General features: G+C 41.8%; 1 protein-coding gene across 1 annotated transcript; it reads right to left on the bottom strand.

Moving 5' to 3' along the window:
• Nucleotides 1–540: 540 nt before the first annotated feature.
• On the bottom strand, nt 541–24,289 carry sema4gb (sema domain, immunoglobulin domain (Ig), transmembrane domain (TM) and short cytoplasmic domain, (semaphorin) 4Gb; the record flags this gene model as incomplete). Its single annotated transcript, XM_083903809.1, has 14 exons — nt 541–1,490; nt 2,011–2,072; nt 3,597–3,751; nt 4,126–4,241; nt 5,380–5,602; nt 5,698–5,836; nt 7,551–7,726; nt 10,302–10,456; nt 10,640–10,753; nt 11,114–11,207; nt 11,305–11,403; nt 11,945–12,007; nt 12,404–12,552; nt 24,145–24,289. 14 exons carry the CDS (start codon nt 24,287–24,289, stop codon nt 541–543), a joined length of 2,640 nt encoding a protein of 879 aa, XP_083759935.1.
• Between the last annotated feature and the right edge of the window lie 2,974 nt (nt 24,290–27,263).

The raw sequence follows: 27,263 nt of genomic DNA, 5'->3' as shown, positions 1-27,263 counted from the left end.
TAGGGAACCATGACGATCTCATGATGGAGGTATCACTTTAAATTCACAGTACTGTTTTCCACAGAGGGAAAACATTACATGGCACTAAAAATGTCCTGAACGCTTCTGAATGCATGATCACTTCTTGTCCATTTTAATTTATTTCAACCCATTTTGTGTCTTTGCCTTTCTTGTCATTTGACAGCGATACTTCACAGGCCTCCAGAGTGAGAGTTGACACCGAGCAGCATGAGGATTCCTCCTGATGGTTACCTCTTATACGGTAGTGCAGTCTTTGGCCAGATTTGTCACAAGCTTCACTCTTCAAAATGCCAGTCTCTGGTTAGTGGCAACCATTGTTTGAGTCAAAATCATGAGCCATTTATCACGGGAGACACAGGAGGTTGAACACGGCAGATCGGGTTAGGACGTCGCCCGCAGGTATTCAGACACTGGGTTAGTAACAGCAGCATTTGATACAGTCAATTTCACCCCACAACTCCGGGTCACAGCGTGGGGACAGAATAAATAACTGTGGGACAAAAACGGACAGAAGGTGTCCTAGATAGAGCTCTCATCAGGCTGCAGGTCCAGCTGTGTGTGTTTCCTCTTCTCCAGGATCCTGTTGAGCTCCTCTGTGAAAGAGTGGTAGAGCGGCGACATGCTCTCGTCGCCCTGCCCCAGCAGCACGTAGCTGTTCCCGTTCATTTTCCTCAGAACACTGGGCAGCGTGGCCGACAGCCCGTTAGCGTAGTCCATGTTGGGAAGTGGTGGCGGCATTGGAAGAGGAGGGGCTGGGGGAGGTGTTTTTGCTGGAGAGATCTCACCCGGAACTATCTGGAGAAAGCTATCCCCGAAGGTTGAGAATGAGATGGAGCGACGATCTTGGCGGCCGTTGCAGTGGCTGGAGATGGTTTTAAGCTCCAGGTGGGAGCTCCGTTTTCTGTCAGAGGAACCCAGGACATGCAGCCCTTGATGAGAGAACTTTCGTGATCTAGAGGCCCGTCTGGTGCAGAAGCTCACATAGAGCAGTACCACAGTCAACACCAAGCAAAGTCCTCCAAGAACTGCCACCAGAGAGATGTACACAGCCTCCATGTGTCTGTACGCCTGGTACTCCAGACCTGGGGGCATCGGGGCAGGAGGCGAGGGCAGGGGCTGCTCAGTGGGGCTGCTGGTAGAGAAAACAGTGGGGCTGGTAACTGTAGTAGGATAAGTCGAGGCTGTGGGCTCCATTGGGAAGTAGGGGTCTGATTGCACCCTGACTGTGTACAGATAAACAAGGACTGAGACCGAGTTCTCAATGGCAAAGCAGCGGTAAGACCCACTCTGCTGGGTACGTGCTCCGATTATGAGGAGGCCGTCTGTACCGATGCGGTAGCCAGAATTCAGGTCATATCCCTGGAGTTCTCTGCCATTTAGAGTCCAGCGCGGCGTTGCCAGGTTGGAGCGCAGTTCGCACTGTAGCAGGACGTCGTCACCCGTCATCACCGAACGCCTCCGATGGACCACTGAGCGACAGAAAAAAAAGAGACATATGATGGAGAATAAAGGAGATACAGAACAGAGAGGACTGAGAGTGTGAGCGAGAGGGAATGAAGAGATGACACACAGCAGAACAAAACGTCAGCTCACAAAGTTTATGAGTCAAAAGTGCAGGTGGGCAACCTGTGCAGGCTCAGCCTCTCACCATCTCTTTCAATTAGATTTCATAAGCCCTCTTGAAATGTAGTGAGCCCCGCAATGCAGCCAGCATGACCGCCTGACCTCCAGCAAGAGAGGAACTGATTAAAATGTGTGTGCTGGGACCTGGGGGATGGGTAAGTATGCACACCTAATAAAATCCCTTAATAGCAGCTAAGTGCTTGAGTGTTCAGGCAGAGAAAAGAAGAATTATGTGTTGGACGCTTTTCACCCCGTAATCTGTGCCTGCATGTGTGAGTGTGTGAGGGGGGGGGGGGGCGGCGGCAGTAGTTTCTCTCAATAATCGATGTAGTGTGTAATGTAAAATATGAGCATGTTAGAACATACCATTTCCTGAATTCTCTTTGCAGCCTCTGGTCCCTCGCTGTACATCCTGGGTTATGTTTGACCTGAGAAAAGGGAGATTTGAAAATGTACATTAATTGAAAAATGTGCTCTTCTCGCTTATCCAACACAGAAGTGCCTCAGTGAGACCAGTCTTGGTTCATGTTAGGCTAAATAACACACATTTACAGACAAAAACGCAAGACAGATAAACACAAAACATCAAGTTTTAAATCCTTCATTTCAGCAAGTCAAGATTTCATTTCGAAAATAACCTTCATGGCACCTTAAAAAAACCTTATAGCCAGTTGAAAACAATATAACTTGATGGGGCTAACACATTTAGGCTGCATAATACCCCAAAGCATCTGCAGTTAGAAGAGGGAGCAGCACACATAAATGTCGTTTTTACGCAGAGCAGTAAAGAATAGTAGTTAAGTAAAACCCTGCCAAAGCTTTACTCTCTATTATGCCTCTGCAACACCAGCAGACTGTTCACTTTCCTTCATAGAGAGATAACAAAAAAGACTTTAATCGATTTAGAAATTAAGTGGATCTTGCGTGCAGTAAACCAAGGAATTGTACAGGCTCTCCCCGTTTAATGTCGGGAGCCTTTTGGTACTTTTTGGTTGTGCTGCTGCCTCAGAACGAATCCACAGGAGGGGCTGATGTGTTCACTGGATTTAACTTGACATTTGATATGACATGTCATGACATGTCATATCAAATATCATTTTAGCATTTCTTTTACAGAATATAACACAGTAATAAGCTATACTTTTGGGTAACAACTTAGAGCCTGGACGTTCACGTGCACTGGAAGTGCAGTGACTCGGCAGGAAATATTTTGATACTTTTAACAAATTCACTGCAGTTCTACTTTACAGCTTTGTGGAGATACTAAGGATGCACTCAGAGATCGTCCTCCAGCACTGCAACACGTTACACAGGTTTCCTGGAAAGACCTATTTAACTTGGTATCAGTTAAAGGGGGAATAGAAACTAAACCTACAAACAAACAAACACAATCTGTACTCTCTCAAAGTTTCGTACAAATGACTACATGTTTGTGTACGAATGATTTATCGGGCCCACTTAATGTAAAGATCAATATTCAATTCAAAACATTTATTGTCACTTTATTATACAAGAAGAAAGAATACTGTTAAGTGTTACCCAAAGTGGATTAACCAAACTGTTTTGGGAGGTGTAATCATGTCAAACCTTCCCAGTCCCTTTCTGCAAAGATTGAAATTGACAATTATTGTCAAAAAATGTTTTGGTTAAAAGGGAAGTCAGCTGTGTAAATAATTAATAAGCCTCCAGGACTGCTATTGGGCCTTGAGCAGCAAGTAAACACCAAACACAAAAGGTCATGTTGTGTCAAAAGGATTATTTCTGTTCAAAAGGAGATAACTGTAAGTTATTATGTCATCACTTGGACTCAATGTACAAAGATCTTTATATTTCCATTCAATTTGTTCCTCAGACAAAAAGGCAGTGCGAGGGCAAAACGTACTAATGTACACACACAGTACGTAACACCGTTTGTGACCCATTAGTCAGCGTGCAGGTGTTTGTTCCCTCACCTCTGCGCACGTGAGGATATCTCTACACACAGCCTCCCGTCCCAGCCGCAGAACGGGTCTCTGGCGAACACGCAATCATAACAGGAAGTGTATCTCCCGCAGGCCGACATCGGTACCTGCACGACTCCAGAGTGGGAGCCAAAATAGATGCTCCGCTACGACAGAAGAGACACGTACTATTATTCTATTTTTGAATGCATTTGTAGGACTCTCATTTTTCACCACTTGAACAAAAATACCCAATAGTGTAAGTGTATTAATCATCATTTACTGATTGATACAGTCATTTAAAAAGGCGAGATTTATAACTTATTATATATGCAGATTGTAAAAAATGTTGAAAGTGAAATATGATCAAAACAATTCTTATTCACTGAATGTGACTGGTAAGTAAAACTCCTCTGTCACCATGCCATTCTATAAACTAAAAGCACAATCTATCATGTTTCATTTGCATAATTTTAAGCATAAATATGGCATTTAAACGCTCATTATTTTAGCTTACAAGTTTGTCGACATGAATACGTACCAAAGCTGAGGATATGACCATGCTCTCTATGGGCTGCGGTTTCTCAAACAACTGCAGCTCCTCTATGATGTGCATTTCTCCATCGATTTCAACAGCTCTGTGCAACCAGCCGTCATCTGTTAGGACAGATACAGCCTCGTCAGGACAAGACACTGGAATAACATGGAACGTTAATACAGGGTGTCGACGGGGTCTTAAAAAAAAAGTATTAAAGGACTTATATTCTACCCTATTTCTCCAAGTTAAACAATTTCCCTGGTGTCCTAATGAACATGTCTGTGACATGCTTTGGTCAAAATACCATAAGAATGAAGCACCACAGCAGTTCAATCACCCTGACAAAACAGCCCTGTTCAGAACGCTCGGTTTACTAGTATCTCTTTAGGTCCACCTTAAAAAAAAGTAAAACTAAACATATGGGACAGGAAATGACATCAGCCACAGAGGCTACTGGGAGCTAACAGCAGTTAGCATTTGGAAAAGTGACCATTTGCAGGCTCTAGCAGGCACATTGCCGTCATATATAACATGTAGCCACTGGACAGATAAATCCTCTGAGGCTGGAAGTTTGTGTAGGACTCTGTGTTGCACTGTGGAGCCAAGAAGAGAACTTTTCACGGACTTTGTGGACTTCCGTTTTTCAGATACCGTTGAGACAACAATTCCAGGAATTTAGCGCATTGTGACGTCCCAGTGAGCGCGGAAGTCAACATCGCCTGTTTCATCTCCTGTACTTAGGACCACAAAAACATCAGCGAGTCATCTTTTTTCACACTTTGCCGACTGATAGAACCTCCAGAGTCCCAAATATATATAATATATATAAGGATTTAAATGATTAAAAAGTTGATTTTGCATAATATGGGACCTTTAAAAGTTGATAAATCAATTTTGGGAAAATTAAGGCCCTTAAAATGTATTAAGAAGTTATAAGAAAAAGGTATTAAATTTTGTCCATTGATTTTGACTGCAAAAAGTAGGCATGAATGTATTTATTTTCCTCCCCGTGTTTGTTAAAAAGGCTTTGTTATGAGTTCCTTGTATGGTTGTGCTCTATAGATTTAATTGAGAAGGTCTTGAAAAAGTCTTAAAAAGGTATTGACATTAACTTCAGGATTCCTGCATATACCCTGTAATAGAGAGAGTGCACAATGTAAAGTCATTCTTGTAAAGAACAGTGTTAATCTACACGTACACAGCTCTATGCCACAGATTAAATAAGATATGAGGGTTTCACAGGAGTTGCTGACTTACCAGTTCCCAAAAACAGGACTGTATAAATGTTTCCATCCAGTGCTGGCTCCCTGTGCACGGCAATCTTGACATAGTTTACACTCCGCTTGAACAAGAGAGGGCGCACCCCTATTGGGTGCACCTGGCTGGCCATCAGTGGGTGCCTTCTGGCGAAAGTGAGGACAATGTCCGGCAGGTCTCGAGATGAGTTGATGCCCTGGGACCTGTGTAGATCTGTTATACACTGGACGTATGAGGAAAAAGAGAGTGAGAAATGCTTTGTTTGTTTCTTTAAACAGAGGAAAGAGACGTACATAGGTTGCCGTTGATGAAACTCACAGATCCAGGTCTTGGCTCTGGTACCTTCCCTGTGTACTCCCTCCACTTCGAGTCCTGCACCTCGAAGTATGGCCCATCGAAAACCTTCTGCACCTCTGAAAAGGCGTATTGGCACACTGCAGAAGCTTTGATATTCTTCCTGAAAGACAATCCCCACCCACCCACCCCGGGGACACATCCAGAGGACACACTCAGGATTAATGATTCAAAGTTGAACAAACACTGAGAGGTTATTGTCTGAGGAGCAACTGCCACCCAGATCAAATTTCAAACACATCGCAGATTGACCACTGACAGGTGAAAAGGTAACTAGGCTACTAAGAAGCCTTCTCCTTTCTCTGAAGACTATGGGTGGTAAATATTTTCTCTTTGGTTTTACCCTCTGCATGGACATGCGTGGGACGGGCATCTCTGACAGGTGTGTAATTTTCTCCTTTTTATCTCACCAGCTATTCACATCATCCACTCACAGAAGCTAACTATTTGTTTTGCAGAGTTTTCAGCACTCGCAGTACTAAAATACCCACTCCCCATGAGTCATAAATAAAACAGCCCCATTTGTGGTTTCGCAGCAGCACCTGTGAAAGAAAAGGTTTGTCCAACAGCATGACAACAGCATGAGTTGTGATCCGGGGAGCCAGGTGACCCTTAATCTCAAGCCCTCAAGGTAAGATTAGTAATGGGGGGAAAAGTTCTGCGTCACATTCTTAGGTCTATTGTGCGCCCACCTCAGCCTTCAAAGAGCATTGAAGTGAGAAAAATGAGATTCGAGTGAAACCAGAATCTGTCTTCAAAAACTCAGGAGCGGTATAGCTCAGGGGCTTATAGTCACTCTTGCGCACTTTTGAGTGTGATGCATAGTGATGACTATTACTCACACAGGTGTATGTTTTTAAAACGAGGCATAACGTCAAGACAAGGAGGGACAGAGAGTGAGAGAGAACGACAAGAAAGAAACGTGACGAAAATAAAGAGACCACAGCTGCTGTGGCGAACAAGAGGAAAGAGACTCGCAGAGGATGAGCTTGAGCAACGACAAAAGAGAGGAGGGGAAAAAGTGATAGAGAAACAGACATTACTGTACTGCTGTAATGGAATCCTCTCTATTGGTATCTGAACACCCTCGGGACAGTTTTATGCAGCATGACTCTGCAGCACATCGGCATAAACACACACTCCAAATGCTGTCAAATATTCTACTGGCAACCTTCATCCTCTGACACGGTCCCATCACCTCTGTTGCTTAAATTATTAGTTGTTGAGTAATTTCCGTTGAATAAAAAGTGCGTCGATTAATCATTTCATCACGACTCAGTACTTAAAGAAGACATATTTTATACCTTATTTGTACAAGCTAGTTCCCTGGTGCCCTAATGAACATGTCTGTGATATACTTTGGTCTAAATACCTTAAGGATGAAGTTCAATCACCCTGCCAAAACAGCCCTGTTCAGAATGCTCGGTTTTGAGTGCCTGTCTCTTTAAATGCAACAGCAGTTAGCATTTGGAAAAGCCATCATTTGCCGACTCTTGCCGGCAGATTGCGTCACATACTATATATATAATATATATATATATGTATAAAATGTATCCACTGGACACATACATCCTCTGAGGCTGGAAGTTTGTGTAGAACTCTGTGCTGCACTGTGACAGCCAAGAATATTTTTCACACTTTGCCTACTCATAGGGCCTCCACAGTCCCAATATATATATAGGTATTAAAATGATTAAAAAGTTGATTTAGCAATATATGTCTCCTTTAATTCAACCTCTATACTGATCTCAAGCCAAGCAAGTACAAGGTGCTTAGACGATAGCTTTCTATAACAGCGGAGGTGAACGTAGTCTTACCATTCAAGGCCAAAGATGCCATAGAAAATGCTGCTCTGAGCATCTCGACCCTGCAGCACGAAAACACTGCGCAGGACGTTGAGGTGCAGCTCATACTCTGGAACTGAACACACCATTCTCGCCTTAAGAAAGGAGGTCCACTTCCTCTGCAGAGTCCTCTGTCCCCCCCAGTCATTCTGTGGACAGAGAGGAAACAGTGGATGAATGAGTACAGGTTGATGGATGCTGAGATAAAGTCAGTCTCTTCAGTGGCTATACAGTCATACAATCACACAGATCCTCCTCTCAAATGCCATGGAGACAAAATTGGCTATAATCAAAGCACAAGCATCTACAAAGAAGATATGAATCAGATCGTAATGAAGACATGATTACACGCAAAGACAAAGATTGTGTCTTGTGAAAGAGAAGCTGAAATGCTGGTCTTCTACTTTCACCCATTTCCCTCTAAATGCACGTCTGTAGCGCTGCAAGACACCTACATATGTTCTCTTTTTTTTGTACTTTGACTAATCTTTCTGTCGTTCAACTAAAGATGATGTGCCTTCCTAAGCCTCCCACGCAAAAAAGGCAAAGCAGATCAAATTAACAAAACATACATGAATCTGTAATAAAAATGCCAGCATTATAAGCACTTCCATCAGTAACACCAACTCAAAAGCACTGCAGATGCATGCATTCACTCACGGGGGATCACTCATTTTTACACAGTAAAATCTATAGAGATTCGGCTTTGTTGGAAACTGTAAGACTGAGTTAGATGGACGCTCCCGAGAAAACATCATTAAAGAATCTTATTGAGATCAATATCAGGTTATTAATTTTGAGAAGAGCTCCAAGGATGCACTGATAGATTACAGTAAACGTCAATCAAAAGCAGCGCGCGGGTCACTGGGCTGTCACAATCTGAATCCAAGGGAATGAAAGAATCAAGAATCCAAGCATAGCACGGTAAAGATACGCCTAGAGGGAAATAAACCATGGCTGACCAGACTGAGTCAAATGTAATGCTGCTTTCTGATGTTATAATATAGACTATGACCGACAGCCTGTCTTTCTCAGTATAAGAACAAAGGAAAGTTTGAAAGTCTGCATTTGATTAACTGAAAAAAAAGCCTGTTTTTAATGTGATTTAAACCCTTCACTGCAAAAATAGGTCACAATCGCAGAGGAAGTCACAGAAGAGGAAAAGGACAGCTAGTTAGTCAGCTCAAAAATGGCAAGTGTTCAATCGTTTTCTGGCCAGAGGCTACTGCCAGCAGCTTCACTATCAGCGGATCTGCCTCCTATACTTGTGTGGTGTCTCTCTGCCACAAGGGCTGAGCTGGGGACCGAGCTCACATGTGCATGAGATGCTGTGGCCTACTTCAGGCTGAGTTATTACACTCTCGAGCAGCCTGGAAACTCCACAGTGGTGATGAAGAGCGGGGAAGGGTCAAGTCCAGACCTTATTCCCAGAAATGAAATTCTTTTGGATGCAGGGAGAATCATCATGAAGTAAAATGTTCAGGGAATAACGTGTATAATAAGTCATTTTTACCATGTGACCATTTGCTTTTCATCTATCCAATGTCACAAGGAGAGCTGGAGCTAGTCCTATCACATTCTAAAATGGCTACATTCTACACGTCATTGGTAGGAAACCAGTGTTCCCACAAACTAACGTTTATGAGGGAGCTGCTCCTCGTACAGATGCGAAAAGTATATCAACCTTGTTACGTAAAAGTGGTGCCAGTTCAAATGTGTGTCTTTCCTGTGACTTTTACAAGTCGCTTTTTCACAGAGCAACACCGATCGTTTCAAGGATGGGGCCAAGTAACATTCACAAGTGAATAAATAACGCGAAGGCTGCAGCAGCGTGAGGTGAAAGAATTAAAAAACGAGGGGCACTGACACAAGGACATACTGTACAACTGCGGCTTATTACAACAGTAGACATATGTAATACAGCATGTTGAGTTTAAGTTCGTGTCAGAGTTTCTGTGAGATAAGTCTATGGAAACTATATTTAGCTGACACTTGCATTCATGCCAACTGCACTAATGAACTCTTAAGTATCCAGTTTATGTCAGCAAAAGCTAAAGTCAATGTGTGCTTGCTCAGTACCTGGATTGTCCTCCTGGTTTCCAGCAGTAATACCATTGGTTCATTTGTATGAATGAATGAACGAGTAATGAAGATATACTGTATAAAAATGCCAAAAGAGGAAACCCAATGTCCTAAAGAGGGCTGTAAATTGGAGATATACAAGCCCCGTTATAGTCTACTGAATGATAATCAAATATTTCAGATTCTTGAAGGCACTCTTTTGATTCCACAGACATTCTTATATGGGATAAAAGAAAAGGCAGGGAGGAAGAAAGAGAGGAAGAAAGACCATCTATGAATGGTGGCTGGGGATGCTGTCTAGACTGGAGATGGTGATTGCAAGTAAAATGATGTGAGAGAGAAAAAAGAGAAGAGCAGGAGGAGGAAGAGACAAAGAGGGGGAGATGGCAATTAAAAGATGGTTTGTGAGCTTGGTGGGCTTGTTTGCCTGGCAACAGAAAGAGTCACCATCAGAGAAGAAACTGAGATTAGAGCAGAATGGAAAATCCCACACTTCAAAAGACACACTTTTCTCCTCTTTCCGTAACCTTGCAGGCACAATAAATCTCTTGTTCCTTTTTTTTTAAGAATGAACTTTCTCGACCCAGTCGCGTAAATATGGTTAATACTGTTTTGTTCTGTTTCTCTCTCTCTCGCTCTGACCTTGCAGACTCGGGCAACCCTGGACACTTTTGTCTGGCTCGGGTAGGCAATCTGTTCCTGGCTTCTCTCCGTGAAGAAGAAGTAAATCTTGTCATCGTCCCCGATAGAGCTGTTGATGCTCTCCTTCAGCAGCACAGAGCCCACGAAATCTGCCTCTGCAAACACACACACAGTTCAGCAGCGTAGAATGTGTCTCCTTGGAAACAAAAGATTTAGATTTTAAGTAGGTTTGAGTAACCTAATCTAAGAAGGTTACAGCTGCAATGCAGCACAAAGGGAATCTGTAAAGATATTTGTAAAAAAAAAAAAGAGATTTATATAAAAAGAGTTGTATTTACCCAGAAGCCACCGTGTCGGGGCCTCTTCTGTCCTGAGAGAGGGGAAGGGGAAGTTTCTACGAACATCTGCAGAGCTGCGGAACTCGTACTGAGAGGCCGTGAACATCTCGCCGTCTGGTTAGCACACGACGCAAAAGGAAGTGTTAATTAACATATAATGGAAGTAATGGTAATGCTCAACCAGTGTGGTTACTATTTTCATTTTCAAAAAGTAATTAATGTATTCAAACTGAATCAAGAGAATGTTTTAAGTCTCTTCATTTAAGAGTTTTTGGTTGAGTTATCCGTACTGACTGTTAAAATCTCTACGGACTACACTGTAAAAAGTGCGGGAAATATAAAGGCAATATTTCCGAGTAAATCGAAAAATGAAGCTTCAGTTCTCCGAGTTAGAAAATTTTAAAATTAAAAAACTGCTCGTGTGCTGCTTTGTCTATACCAACTTAGATTAAATGCAAATTTGGAAAAGCCTACCCACAAGGAGGCCTGTGAATCCCTTTGCCGGGTCAAAGGGACACCTGTCTCTGCCCTCTTCAAAGCCGGAGGTGAAGTTGAATCGTTCTGCGTCCTAACAGAGAGAGAGAGGAGGCAACAGTAAACTGACAAGTTTCTTTAAAGTCCTACCTGCCACATGTGTTGAAATCGAAGACCACACTAGCTCTTACGATGTAAGCACAGAGAGGTCTGAAGGCGTTTGTCCCGCACGCGTACAGGTGAGTCTCGTTGTATCGCTGCAGAAAGCGAATGTGGTTGTAACACTCTGTCTGCAGGGAAAAAGCAGGGAAAATAGGTCATTTCTTGATCTATAAAAAGTCAACATCATGTACAAAGTCATTTTTTTTGTTGCTGACTTATTTCAACTGTGATTTTAATTGCAATACGACATTTAATTGAAGTTTCAGTTCAATATTTACTGTGTTACACATTTAAAGATGGATCATTACGACAAGATACCATGTACCAACTACTACAGTGTGATTCAAGGATGACAACTTAATTTTATGAAATGTACTGCATTTTTAAGAAACGATATACACAGAATAATCAAAAACAGAATGATTTAATTGTAGCCTTTGCCAATGACTTCTCGTGTTATTTCAAACGGCTATTTCAAAAATGATTATTTGCTCTGTTTGGTTGCTCGGAGTAACAGAAGACATTGATTCAGAAGAAAATATAAGAATAATCGACTTTCTTTTGCTCTCTCTACACATCACAGACTCTCTGATAAAAAAAACTCAAGTAAATAAAAATGAGAAAAGTAATCAAAAAAAGTGGCTGAATAATACGACTGTAGCCTTGTACCTGATTGTCTCTGCCTTTGTTCAGACACTGCTTCTTCTGTTCAGGCGAAGCATCCCAATTAATCTGTAAACAACGGGAGGGACGATAAGGGTGAGTCAGTTAGCTGAACATATAAGAGAGAGGGAAAGTAGATAATAGAGTGTGTGTGATAAACAGGAAGAGAAGAAAAAAAAAAAAGGACAACACATTTTCAATTTTCTGGCTGAGCTCTGACTTTGCTCAGTGTAGCCCGGGAAAACGCCAGGTGCATTTAATCTGATATCCGTAAAAATTGGAGGAAGAAAATGGGATTTACTCAATCTGCCCACAGCTATTATTAGTTTGTCCTCTTTTAACCATTCAATTATAAGGGGAGGAGGGAGAGAGGGGGGGGGGGGGGGGGGGCAAAAACATGGTTTCCTGTTTCTTTGTTAACACTGGCAATTATGCGGTGATGTGTGGCTGCTTGTTGGTACTCACAGTGAGGTTTGTAGGTGTGGTGATGTTGGAGGTGTTGAGTGCGTACAGCGCTCCTCTGCCTCCTACGTACAGTAGCCCAGCGTGCTCCTCCAACAGGAAGGTGCTGTAGTTCTGGGAAAAGCCAGTGAAGCGAGCGCTGCCCAGCAGACCTGTAGATATAAACGTGACACCACTTAATATATATATATTTATTTTTTTTCTTTAAAGGCGCCATATGTAAGAATGTGGCCAAAAACGGTAACTACACTCAATTTCAGTTCAAAACGGAAACTCAACAGTTCTCAAAATATAAGAAATGTCCATCCCCGTCGAGCTATGATGCTAACTTAGTTAGCCAAGCTTCACTTAACTGTCTAGGAGAAGAGTAGCCAATTCTGCATTTGTTTTGAAATTCCTCTCAGCTTTCAACTCTCTCCACCGTTCAAAAGCATGTCCTATACAGACCCTCGCTTTGCAGCAAACTTTATCTTTGGAGCTTTGACCTATTCTTTCACAAAGCCAGGTTCACAACCATTCCTAATTAACAGTAAATACAGTAGGAAGTAAATGAAGCCAAGTATCTGTTTTTTTGTGTGCTAGTGGCCAAAAATGAGCTGTGATTTTCTATTTAGGTCACGTGTTTTGCAAAGATATAAGTTCTCACTCGCTCATTTAATTATAAATATAATAAGTTTAGTTCCTTAGTTTCTGGTGAAAAGATAAAGGCATAGTTTAATTGTTAGGACACAAAGCAAAAGACGAAGGGAAACACACAGCAAGATAATATAACACAGGTGAAAACAATCAAGGAACAGGTGTGCATAATTAGGGCGGCAGGAAATGAAACGAGACCGCGTACATAAAAGGGCAATGGCTACAGTCACAGGTTCAGATTCCGGCACGATGGTGACCCTTTCTGTGTGGACTCTCTATATTGACCGTAGGTGTGAATGTGAGAGTGGATGGCTGTTTGTCTCTGTCTGTCGGACCAACGCCTTATGTCCTATGCTGGGTTTGGCTCCAGCCCCCCCACCCCTGACCCTCATGTGGAGGATTAAGTAGTAGAAAATGAAACGAAAAATAAAGCCACACTATCCAATATGAAGACACACAGGATGGATACAACAAAATAAAGTCCAAAACTCAAAACTAAACATCAACAGCCAGATATTTTCATTATTTTATGACCTTCTTTACATTCAGAAAATGATAAGTCCATAAATCAACATGATATTCATCTTTTTTTTTCCATGTACGCCTTCTAAATGAAAAGTTTCAAGTCTTCGGGTAAGACTTCCAGTCCCAATCCAATTCTATTTATAAAGCACATTTTAAAACCACAAGGTGGACCAAAGTACACATGATACCAAATCAACAATAAGAGGATTGAAAAAGTTACATAAAAGACAATCAAGACACATTCAGAAGAAAATGAAGCTAAAACGCATACATAAAACAGAACTCACCCTGGGTTAAGAAAAATATATGTGTTTTTAAATGAGATTTAAAAACAAGAAGTGTGGTTGTGTGCCTGTTGTGCAGTGGGAGTTAATTTCACAATTTAGGAGCTGAAACAGAGAAAGCTCGGTCTCCAAGAAGAGCTGATCTGCAGATCTTAGTGACCGTGAGAGAACGTAAAGCTGAATCAGATCACAAAGATAGGGAGGGCCATGATTATGAAGGCATTTAAAAGCAAATAAAGCCATTTCAAAATCAAACTTGACCACAGATGTGGGGGATGTGGAGTGTGGGTTGTTGGCGTGATTGCTGAGAGAAGCTGTTGAGAAAGAGTATGAGTAAAGACTGCGCAGGGGAGGCACATTTTTTTTAGGGCATTCAGCAGGAATTATGTCGCAGTATTGCCACAACTCATTAGCACTCAATGGCGGTGTCATCATCGTCACCGCACATCACCATTACTGACACGCACACACCTCGTATTATGTGTGAGTGATGGGGAAGAGAGGTTTGCTCAGTAACTGGGAAAAATTATAGTTACGTGTGTCTAAATGGTGTTGTCCATGGGCTCAGTGTAGCCATCTACCAATCACACAAGAAAAAACTGTCCTGCTGCAGGAAACACAATGCTTGAACACATCCCAGTATCACACCTCAGAAATGGGAACAGGCTGCTCTGCTGCTGTGACACAGTAAAAATGAGGACAATGAGGGGTTTTTTTCACCCTCAGAGCAGAAGCTCGTCTACAGAGCGTTTGAGTTGCGCTAAAAGTTATATTAATGAATCTGACATGGGGGAAGAAGAAGAAGGAAACCACCCATACAGAGAGTGCAGCTGTCCTTACAGAACAACAGCATAATTGAACAAGATGGGCATGTTAATCTCTCCACCTTCCTCACCTAATGAACTCATGGCAGAATATTCCAGCGCTCATCCATTCGTGGATATGGATGTTGCATTAGCCAGCATTTCAGCAAGTGTTATTTTATATTCCAATAGATTCATTCTAAACGGATACTGGATTAAATCAGGGTCAGTAGCAAGTGCCGCTGTCTAATTAAATGAGCACAAATAAACCAATACAGAAGCCATAAAATCTGTGTAATGTTTGGATTTATGTAGCAATTACTGTTAATATAATCATAGTATATCATTTGGTTTTCACATAAAAATAGTTGCAACTTAACTAGAAGCTTGCTGTCTTGCTTACAGTCATATTGTGTCCAACAGTGAGTGTACAATTTAGTTAGTTGGGTAATACAGAACTTTTTCCAACAAATCAAAGGGCTTGGACTTTCTGTTTATTCAAATCTAAGACAAACATGTTTTTATGTGACTACCCCCCTACTATCACAACTACAGATTTACCAATGCTTTGGTTGTGTTTCACAAAGAGCGCGACGATAATGAGGGTCACAGCACGTCCCTCAGCCTCTATGATCTCGGAAAAAAAAACACACACACACACACTGAAAACTGTTAAAAGAGTTTCCCCCAAAATCACATGGAGGATGTTGCCTTCTCTGCATGACACACCGCTTGTCTGACAATCACACGGACAAACTGGCTGATGACAGCAGCGGTGCAGATGCACCCGCCGTCGTTTCTTCAGAACAACCACAGGCCCCGAGTCAGTCTTTCCACCCACCTTCAGTCCTACGTTTCCTTCTGACAACCGCACTTCTCCAGGGATCTTCTATCTGGTCCATAACTAGGTTATTATTATACAGGCTATGTCACACTTGTCAGACTGATTATATACATAACAGTTGAGAAGACTGACACTGCATATATACTGTAAATATAAATCCTGGTTCAGAAAACTCTCAACTAAAGTTTTAAAACTATTAGCTCTGCACTTTATGAGAGTGGTAATTTTAAATAAAGTTGCTGCTGGGAATGTTGTGTTGTATTGTAATATCGGGCTCAGCGAGATTTCTGAAAAAACCTGGTCCGGTTATGTAAACAGCATTTTTCCTGAACAGCGGATCCTCTTGGTCCGGGCACTAGTCCAGGCACATCCGGTTGCGTACATTGTACCACAGAAGAATAAGAACGTCCGTTGTGGAGGTATTTCGCTTGCGACAGTGTCTTCTGACTCTGGATTCGACTGCGGGTCAAAGTCGTCAAAGGGACTGCGGCGGGGAGTCGTGACAAAGCTATTTTGAAACACTTTTAAAACAATGTTTTGATAATGAGTAGCAGTGCATCCACCGTTCCAGAGGGGGGAGCTGCGCTTCTGAGAGCGGGTGTGCTGATTATGTCACTTCCGGGTACTGGCCAATCACAAGACAGTTGGGAAAGCGGTCGTTGGCTGGCCAATCACAACAGTCTGTCTTCTGGGGGTGAGATATCAGTCTGAAACAGCGCGGCTGAAGAGAGCTTCAGCGAGGAGAGGTTTCTATCGGCTCGTTTCCAGCAATTAGGAGGTTTTTGACCATAAAAACAAGTTAATGTATGTAAGCAGACCTCCATAACCCACATATGTGTAATAGGACCACTCTATGTGAGCTTTAATGCCTCTGCACCTTGCATTTTTTAAGATAAACCGTTTCAATTGTTTCATGCAAAGGTTGTTGTTTCAGTTTTGCAAATGAAGGCACATGGTAAAAAGCAAGTTAATCATCAGTAGGGGTGTGATGACATTTACAGAGCACTCGTTTCGAATTTGCTTGTAATTATGCCTCTAATGTTATTTACAGATGCGGCTGTGACAACACTTATTGTTTATATAGTCAGATCAGAGGGTGCAGTGATGAGAGGCTCCAAAGGTCAGGACAGGCTGGGGGGTTGAATTCACGCAGCATGATTCCGTCTACCCCCCGACCTCATGCAAATGCACATACATATCAGTGTGCACAAACACAAACACACACCTAATCACAGGAGTGATAAGTAACAAAACGATTGACTGACTTAATAAGAACACAAAAATGTGCGCACAAACACAACGGAAGCCTAAGGCTGTGGTGAGACTCCCGACTCGTGAGTAATCCAAGAGTGACCGAAAGCCTTGGTTTTCTATCTTAACAAAACAGTGGTCGTGTTATTTAACAAGCACAGAGCGCTGCTAAGAAGGACCAGGCTGACGTGAACATTTTGTCCCTGGCTCCGAGGCAGTGAGGCAACCTTGCTCTCCAAACTGGCATGATGCAACGGGTTGTTGCTTTAAGCACCTACAGCAGTGCATGTTTGACGGAAAACACGGCTTATCTTTCAGTCGTACGAGAAATAAAGACGAGAAAAATATCGTTTGTGCAACTGTGAAGAGACTGCAAATACACAACAGTATAAAGGTGTAAAGCAAAGATCGGACCAACTCTAATAGGTTTCATTGCTGCTGCCAGGTTTATTCTTCACAGCTAGAAGAGTTCACAAAGGCCAGAGTCAACAGTGAGGCTCAAACTCATGCAGGAGCTTTTGAAATGATGATAGTCGGGGGTGAATAAAAGAACTTGTCAGACATGGCAGGCTTTTGTGTCTTACGAGAGTAACATCTTAGAAAGGGCAAGGACGCTGACATGTTATGTCGAGGTATGTGTACTGTGTCTTTGTATGTGTACGCATTGGTGTGTACGGGTACGTATACTTGTTTATGGTATGTATAGTGCAAGTGAAAAATAAGTGTCAGTACTCCCCTTATCCATATAAAGCATGTATGTCTGTTGGAATTACTAAATATGAAAATATTCAGTAAATACACAGTCCATTCATTTGGTGTCCTGTTACGTTGCTGTCCTCCACGACACAAATGTGGCAATAAGTCAGTGAATATAACTAAACATAAATGAAAAGATTTTAAACACTTTTAATAGATATTGTTCTTTTTCTTTTCGCTTTCGGCTTCTACTCTTAGGGGTCCCTACAGCTCTAGACACAAACACTAGACTCTCATGAGACAGGCGACCGTCAAGTAATATCATAATAATGATTACTATGCGCCATAATAATGAATTGGACAGAGTAATGGCATCTTGTGAGAAGTGCTGGTAGATAAAATAGTACAAATCCCACTTCAAGCACTGTGTTTATGTGTGTGTATGCACATGCACATGCATAGGAATTATGGGGATTTTTTTTGTTTGCTTTTAGTTATTATTTTTCACTGTTTCATTGATTTGCTGACATGGAATTATTGCTATAAAATCATTGCTTTTTCCTGTTGGATGTGTTTCGTGTATGTTCATGTGAAAATGAATGCACATTTTAATGGCTTATGCCTCCAGAAAGACACCAATAATAGTATTAAATATACAAATGCACCAGTTTTCTGGCCTTCCAACACTAAAATTAAAAGGTATAGCTTGTCTTGTGCCGAATATGCCTTGGATATTGGTTGGTACAGAATTAATACCTGCTGTTAACGCTGACAATTACATGGTAATTGTCTCGCACACAAACAGTATGTGCTTTGCAACAAAATCAATGAGGACAGTCAACAGAGCCCTGGGGTGAGCCAGAAGCAAGCATAGACTATTAGCTGGTTTCTGTGATATTGTTGTACTCCAGTTGTCATGCATAAGAGTGTGTGTGTGTGTGTCATGTTGTGGGGACCTAAATCTGCTAAACAGTCACATTATGGGGATCTGTCTTCCTTATTTATGCAAAAAAAGCAAGTCCCTACAACGTAAATTATTATATGAATTCATGTTATATGGTTCGGATGAGGATCAGGTAGTATTTTCATGTCATGAAAACATGACTCATGAGCTGGTGGTCAAAACAACAACATCTGTCAGTCTTTCCTGGGCACACACACACACACACACATTTCTCCCCCATAACTTCGCTCTTGAAAACGAGTGAAGAAGTCTCTGACAGTGAGTCACAAGATCTGAGGAAAGCATGTTGTGTGTTTTTCGCCAGAGTGACTTTGTCTCAGCGCTGAGCCGTCACAGGTGGTGCGTCCAGAAGGTGCCAGCTTATGCTCAGACCAACACGTAATCCTCCATGTGGGACCCCCGAGATGATAGTAAATCCACTGCGTGTTTTGATATAGCGCGTGCGTCCGTCACCGCCATCACCACACTGTGTGACTTCCTGTGTGACTCAGTGGCCAGTTGATTAACTGATCTATGGAGAGCATGTGACGCACACACACGCTTGCCGAAAAATTTGGGAACAAACGAACAAATACTGGAGGGAAAGACTGACTTAACTTCTTTGAACAGTGTAAGAACTGTCAGTTGTTGTCAACTCTGCTTACATTATATAAGCATCTCGTCATTTCTTTCCCCAACTCAAGAGTCAATGATGTGAATCTGCGTTACATAAGAGATGATACACAACTGGATGTCCTGGTGTATGGAAATGAAAGGCAAGGTACAGTATATGAAGCACTGAGGTTTCCTACATTATATTCTCCTTAATCATATCTGCATTTTAATATGTTTAAAATAATTACAATGGGCAAATACAAAAGCAGTGGCATTTTGTTTGTGTTATGTTTTATCCGTGGTTAGGATGATTTCTTCAAATGCAGTTCAACTGGAGTCATGTTGCTATGGTAACCACTTTACAATAAGCTCATTTTGTAGGGTATACTAATAATGATAATGATAATAACAACAATAAGGGCACCACAATTAGTCTGTCATAATCATATTATTATTTTTAACATTATTCTTATGTATTATTGTACATCAGACCTCTACAGAGGTTCACCGGTTCAACAAATATCAAATCTGTTGAACATGTAAAACAACAAACAAGCATTATTGATTAGCAGCGGGTGCAAATTCTCAACCTTGAACCTTTTCCAAAGAACACAAGGTGAAACTGTGTCAGGCAACAGTATAAGAGACAGTGGCTGTTTGACATATTATTCAAGATCATTGAATAAAAAATGCCAAAATAACATCCTTTATTGCTATTTAGGAATGTTATTTAGCAGCAGTTTTTCTTTAAAGTCCTGAAAATATAGCAGCAGGTAGCTTATTACAATCCGTACACTCTTATATAAGGGTTCCAAAAGGGCTGAGGTTCTACCTGGAACCATTTGCTTCTGAAAAACCCTTTCCAGGAGAAAGGTTTTTCAAGGGTTCTTGGTAACACTAATGGTTCCAGTAAAAACCATTTTGATCCAGAGAACCCTTTACAACCCCTTTCCTGAATAAAGGGTTTTAAAAAGGTTCTACCTGGAGCAAAAAACGGTTCTCCGATGAGGACAAGCCGATAAACCTTATATGGTTCTTCTTAGCACTTTTATTTCTAAGAGTGTAGCACCAGTGCTGTCACGCTGACAACTCCACTAAGACCAAACTGAAAATGTGAGTAAATAATCAATGTATTCTGTGTTCAACACATTGTCGATGCAGCTGCTCAGGCTTTTAGACAAGAATAGACTTGGCTGAGCAGTGAATCAGAGACTATTGTTGGCCTGTCCACTCAGCTCTGTAATTATCATACTAAATGTAGGAAAATAGTTTTCTACCAAGAAAAAAAAAAGCATGATCACTAAATGTCTACAATAATGCATGATCACTATGCGTCATGATCACCGCAACAAACAGGAGGCTTCTCTGCTCCCTACTTCCCTTTTTCAAGCACGTGGGGAGGAACTATGGTGGCCAGAAAACCAGAAAGGTTGTCGTCAACAAGCCGCTGTTGATGAGGTTACAGCTTTACAGTTTTAAAGTTAGTTCATGCATCAGGTTCTTCTTTGTTTGCGTGATTAGCTTCTGTGTCAAAATGCAAAATGCATCAAAAATGCGTATACAACGGCCACAGGAGCTAAATTCTCCTGATTTTAAAGCAATTATACACTTACACAGACATATTCACGGGTGGTATATTCAATTACTTCCAATAAATATTACACACTAGACAACATTTGCACTCTCAGGTTGTTGTCGCAGCAATAGACATGATACAGTGCATCAATATTTTACAACTGCATTGCATTACATTAGTTCTGGTAGCAGAGACAGAAAAAGCCGAAGCAGCCATCGACAGAGTTCAGAACATCGTCAATCATCTTTCTCCACCAGAATCTAAATTGTAAAATTTAGCCCCCACACATATAAACAAAACCTTATACACTCTTCATTTAGTTTCATTAGTATCGTGTAGCATCATATCCTACTGAGAATGTGAGTTTTTGCTGAACATCATGATTATCAACTGACTAATTTGTAAACCTGATCTCCCTATGATACATCCTGTCCTTGTACACCCACTCGTGCGGGGGGGGGGGGGGGTTATCTGCGATACATGTCGTAAATTAATGAGCACCTTTTCACCCCAGCTGCGAAACACACTATAAATCCTCCCACAAAGTCTCCCATAGGTAAAGACGCCCACGTACAGCACAACATCTATGCTGTTTCCATACACAGCGAGGCAGACTTATCTCTTTGAAAAAAAAAGGGCGCTTGCTACTCTCCAGCCGCCCCCAGATTGTCATGCGTCTCCACAGGGAAAGTCACCGAGAGGTGCACGAGTGCAGCTTTTACATGATGTGACCAAACGCACACCCCGTTAGCAGCCCCGACATCCACAGACACACCAATGAAACGCTCTTTCACACACACACACACACACATGCACACTTCCGGAACTGTCACATGCACCGACAAGCATCCCCTACTGATTAGAAAGTGGGTCAAGGACAACTTTCTATGAGGGGCAGAAGAGAGAAATAAAATCTATGATAATATACTGGAACTGGCTGCAGCAGAGTTATGTATGATTTTGAATCTGAGTCAGAGATTTGCGAAATAAACAGCCAGAGGCGCGATGATTTAGAGGCTTTCAGAATAGACAATGAGCTCTGCCAGTGATGCTATTATACAAACTTAATTTGAGATGAGCGTCAAGAATTGTAGTGTGTGCCGCCCCGTCTGATGAACCCATCAGAGTTAATTTTGCACTGATATTAGTAATTAGTCAAAACGCTCTTAGTTGTAAACAGTTCCATGACAAAAGCCGTAAAAAGCAGTGCCACATTCAGTAATTATGCATTTATCAGGGCAGCACGACAAATTGCAACTTTAACAAGTTTGCGATATAAAATAAAGTTATTATACACTTCAAAATACACTGTAATTATTTGATTCCGAAACAACTTGTGACAAAACAGTAATATAGTGACATATTAATCCTTGTTGGTCATGTGGCACGGATCTGTGGGGCAGGTGCACCCAATAATGCACAACTCCTTATATGGACATCCTGGAGGTGTCTGTTTATAGGTCACATATTCAGGCTTCCAAACAGGGTATCTGCAAGTCAAATTTAAGACTTTTTAAGACATTTTAATGCGACCTTGAATGAAATTTAACACCAAAAACATTATAAATATAGGCAATAGTTGGGGGATCCTGCTGTATTACAACCCAAGCAGTCCCCCAAGAAAAAGAAAATATATATATATATTAAATAGTCCTGCCCTGAAAAATGTAAGACCTTTGAGTAATGTATTTAAGACCGCATATTACATTTTCATCAGATTGCCTAGGTTGTGCTGAAAAAAAAAGGTTATAAGACACTCTATATTGCACATTCGTATAGCCTCTATATACTGTATGTTTTAACATAGTAGAAAAAAGCAGCCGAAAGGCTCTGTGTCCTAAGGGTTAACTGTCAACAGTATTGTATCACAATTGCAATATCTGTCAACATCATCTCATTGTGCAGTTGTGCATTATGGGGTTCCTCTGTCCAGGAATCAGCAAACAAAATGGCTCAGGCATGGCAACTTCCTCTGTTATATGGCACCTCTACTGATTGACTGTGATTCACACCATCAAGCAGCAAATTCTCCCAATCCCCTCACACTGCAACGCTCTCAACAGCTCTTATGATACTGCACCAGCACCCCCGGCCCCGCTCACTCCACCTGTCCTCTAATAATACTCTAAGGACGACTGAGGATGGAGTGGAGGGAAGAGCACAGCGATTTTGATCAGTCTGCCACAGCTCAAAGTCCCTATAGCCACTACAGATGTAGTGCAAGCCGCTGCGGCAGTGATCGCTGGCGAGGATGAGGGTCGAGGGCAGAGGTGAGCTGGTGGGATGTGAAGTGGGCAACGGAAGGGAAGAAATGCAGAGGTGCTGACCGTGTGTGTGCAACACACGCATTCAGCAGTATTTTCTGCACGGACACTAATCAGGTCCACTGTGCTCAGGGCCACTTTTATGAGGGCCTTCTGTCTATTGTTTTTATTAGAAGTGTTTGCTGAGCCGTGTGATCTAGGACAGGACTTGAGAGAGGCGATTAATAACTCGGAAGGGGCTGTCTTCAGGGCCAACTTTGAAACTGTGCCACTTTTTCAACAGGGAAGGGGAGGGAAGGAGCTACGGCAGCATCAAATAAGGACAGCGGGTGAGAACTTACTGGTCTTTTTGCATGTGTGTTTTCATGAATGCATTTGAAATGTTTTAATCTTCAGCAGCCTTCCCCACCCTTAGGTGACACTTGTCACTTGTTACACTTATCACCACTGTGAGCTAAATCTTAAACCCTGTTTTGTCTATATATATTACAAAACAGGGTTTAATTAATATGTTTTAAAAGTTTACAAAAGCTCCCACTTGCTGAATTATTATGATTATGAATTCATCTAAAAATGGCAAACCCTGAAGTTATTGAGCGAATAACTTTTTGTAAATTTATAATATAAATATATATTTATAAGTAAAACGAAACTTCAAAGGGACAGGAAATGACATCAGCCACAGAGGCTACTGGGAGCGAACAGCAGTTAGCATTTGGAAAGGTGATCTTTTGCAGGCTCTAGCAGGCACATTGCTGTCATATATAACATGAATTCACTGGACAGATAAATCCTCTGAGGCTGGAAGTTTGTGTAGAACTCCGTGCTGCACTGTGGTGCCAAGAAGAGAACTGTTTTCGGATACCGTTGCACTCTCGCGTGTTTTACGGACAAAGTGGAGCTCCGTGAGACTCCAAGAATTTAGCATCTTGTGACGTCCCAAGGAGCTCAGAAGTCAACATTGCGTGTTTTATCTCCTGTACTTAGACTGAGGAGGACCACAAAAACATCAGTGAGTCATCTTTTTTCACACTTTGGCGACTGGTAGGGCCTCCAGAGTCCCAAACATAAGGATTTAAATTCTTAAAACGTTAATTTTGCATAATATGGGACCTATAATTCACAATGGGGGTTATAATTGCCAAATGTGTCATCAGGCCAAACAACTCTGAACCGGTTGATATTTCTTAAAACACAGATGTGCAAATTACCTATTTATTAGCACAGTATGCTTGCCTCATCAGAATCAGAAATTTGTCACAGTTTGAAAGCCTCTGTTTCGATTGAAAAATCTCCTCACTGCTCACCTTTTGAGAAGACAGTTGTCCTGGGAGTGACGTCCAAATCCAGAGATGAGCTGAAGGGGAAGGCCCACAACTGTGACAGCCTGGCGAGGATCAGCAGGAGGGGCAGCAAGAGCAGGATTGGCTGGATTGATCTCGGTTTTCTCATCTTTGCAACACGAAACTGGCTCCAGTCAGCTTGTTAAACACGACGTGTCGGAAAGGCATATATGTAGACCCAGCAGCGAGCAGACGCGTACTCTCTTTGATTGTCCTCCAGCTGAGAACAGCCTCTGCAGTGAAACAGAAAACATGTGGAGCCCTAAATGAGAAATGGGCCAGCACTGTAAATAAAACTCTTGCACTGAGGTAGAAATGCCTGGTGTCCAGAAAGATCAATTAAAAAGAGAGCAAATGTTTGGCTTAACAAACACGACCAGACTTAATCAGTAATCTAGCTGTCAGATTAATGTGTGTAATAAATTCAAGCTCCCCCTGAAACATAGTGAAGTAGAAAGTAACAATAATTCTTACAGTACTACAATAAATATACAAGGATGATCTTATATTGGTAATGAGTGAAGTGTATCACAAGGTACTTACACTCTTAGAAATAAAAGTGCTAAGTAGAACCATATAAGGTTCTTCAGCTTGTCCTCATAGGAGAACCCTTTTTGGCTCCGGGTAGAACCTTTTTATAAAGGTTCCACTTGCAACCCTTTTGAACCCTTTTAAAATCCTTTATACAGGAAATGGGTTTTAAAGGGTTCTCTGGATCAAAATGGTCCTTACTGGAACCATTAGTGTTACCAATGAAGCAAATGGTTCCAGGTAGAACCTCAGCCCTTGTAGAAGGACCCTTTTGGAACCCTTATGTCTAAGAGTGTAGAGGCATAAGATGTCCTTAATGCCTTGAGAGCGATGAACTTGAAGACACACACACAGCTTGAACCTTCTTGCTCACTAAAGACAAGAAGAAAATAACTTGCATATTTGCATAATTGTGTTCTAACTGCAGCCATTTAAACCAAGTAAGTGAGGAAGGTGCCATTACATGAAAGCCCATTCAAAAAGGGTTTATAATGCGCCTCCAGCGACGTGACAATACAACACACAACTTCATCTCTTAATTAGCTGTGAGCACTCTGGAGCAGCATGATAGATAATCTAGCGATTGCCCCGCACCATACACACTCTCCGCCCAGCTGCTCGTTCTTTGGTTCAGTCACCTATTAAAAGGGTCAACACTGTGGATCCTGCTCCACTGTGCAGCGGCACTGGAGAATAACCATCTTAATCTCCATGGCTGCTGCTGCTAATCACTTTCCGCATGAAGCACAATTAAGCACAATGACCTCTCTATTATCAGCTGAAAAACTAACCTGTGGGACGACAAAGTGAGAGACAAAAATGGGGAAAAAATTGATGGTGCAGTGCTCCAAAAATAGCGACTAATTCCAAAGGCTGGAGCATTGTTTGCCAAAACTGGAAAAAAAAAAAACAGAGGGCAGCAGATCAAATAAACAAGCGATTGTGCTGGTGAGAAGGTGGAGGTTTTGTCAGCTGCTCCCATTGAACTCACAGCAAACACACTTTTGTCTCAACACATCTGCATGTGTTGTGTGTGTGCGTGTGTGTGTGTGCTGTCGGAGTTAGTGAGGTCGTTGACAGTGTGGCGTTACCTCGCTGGCAAAAGCATGGAAACTCCAGGAAGGAAAGGTAAACACGTACTGCCTTGGCAGTTGTGCGACCGATGTGTCACGCATGATAGGAGACGAGAGGAATCGAACAAAGCAGCAGGTGGTTTCCGAAACACCTTTTACTGAGAAAGGACTACTGGTTTATTCCTGTCTATCGATCCATACTGTTCTGTTGTTGACCTTTTTACAGTAGACTCTGCTCTCTGGTGTATTAATTAAAGTCGAATATCTGTATTTAATGTGTGCAATATTGGAACATTTTCCTATCTATATACAGTATTTTACTTTAAAACATAGGTTGTTTTTTTTCCACACAGTTGCAGAGTTGAGTTTCTTGATTATTCAAGAAAAGAGTGTGTTCACCACGTGGGGCCACATTCACGATGATGTGGAGAATCATAATTGATGCACTTCATCACGATGAAGCACGTACCATGACACTGGGATTGTGTGGAAAATAATCTGCCTCTTCATAATCTTCATATCGTATATAGAGGTTACAGAGGAAGTTCTCTGCACCAAGCCATGAATAGGAGTGCATGTACTGCATTTTAATGGACTGTTTCTCTTCCTATTATTAAAAACAATCCACTGCATAATCTGTGGTAACAGATGATCTTGCAATTTTGTGTCTTTCCCAGGGACAGCTCCTACCAAAAACTATTTATAAATGTCTAGCCTTTTCTGCTCTGACACATACAGCCCGAGTAAAAATAAATAAAAGCCCTCAATTAGCCGTACCACTAACTTTATACGTTTACATCTGCTTCTTCCAACAACCAGAAACAATGTTCTTCTACACTTCTACACCACAGCTGGAACTGCTTGTCTTTCATGAGGCGTCTGATGTCAGGTGGTAGTGATGATGATGATACTTACAACAGGTTCTCCAGGTTTTGCAACCATTTTGGGAAGACGTTTGCCGAACACACAACAAGCATTAGGTCGCACCGACTGCAGCTTTGAGCTCACCTTTGCTTTGCAGCTCTGTGTTTTTTCGTGCATATCAGCCGATTCCGTGTGAAACCCGGTAGCAAATTCTGATCTGTTTACTTTTAACATCCTGAAACCTCTTGCCAACCACCTAAGGGAGTTTTTGCAAACTCACCGGCACTTTGGGAATATCTGATGTCAGTAATCTGCTGTGAGACAGTTCATCATGACAAACTGACAGTTTGGAACAACTTGACTTTCAGCCACATCAAGTCACCCCTTCACAAACTCTCCTACTCAATGAGGTTTCACAAAACACACCTACATAACATTAGTAACACAAGTCATAATGATTTTATCTGGTTTTCTTGGACGGCGCAATCTATTTTTTACTATGATGTTTAGAAGTGATTAAACAACACTTTGTTCAACATGACCTGACATGCATACAGCTGGAAGGCGCTAAACTCGATGACATGCGAGTTTCCAATTTTACTTCCTTTTCTTTCC

Source organism: Microchirus variegatus, assembly GCF_963457635.1.
Source record: "Microchirus variegatus genome assembly, chromosome: 17".
In the NCBI taxonomy this organism is placed as follows: Eukaryota; Metazoa; Chordata; class Actinopteri; order Pleuronectiformes; family Soleidae; genus Microchirus; species Microchirus variegatus.
The sequence above is the reverse complement of the archived record's forward strand: the minus strand, read 5'-3'. Positions and strand labels throughout refer to the sequence as shown.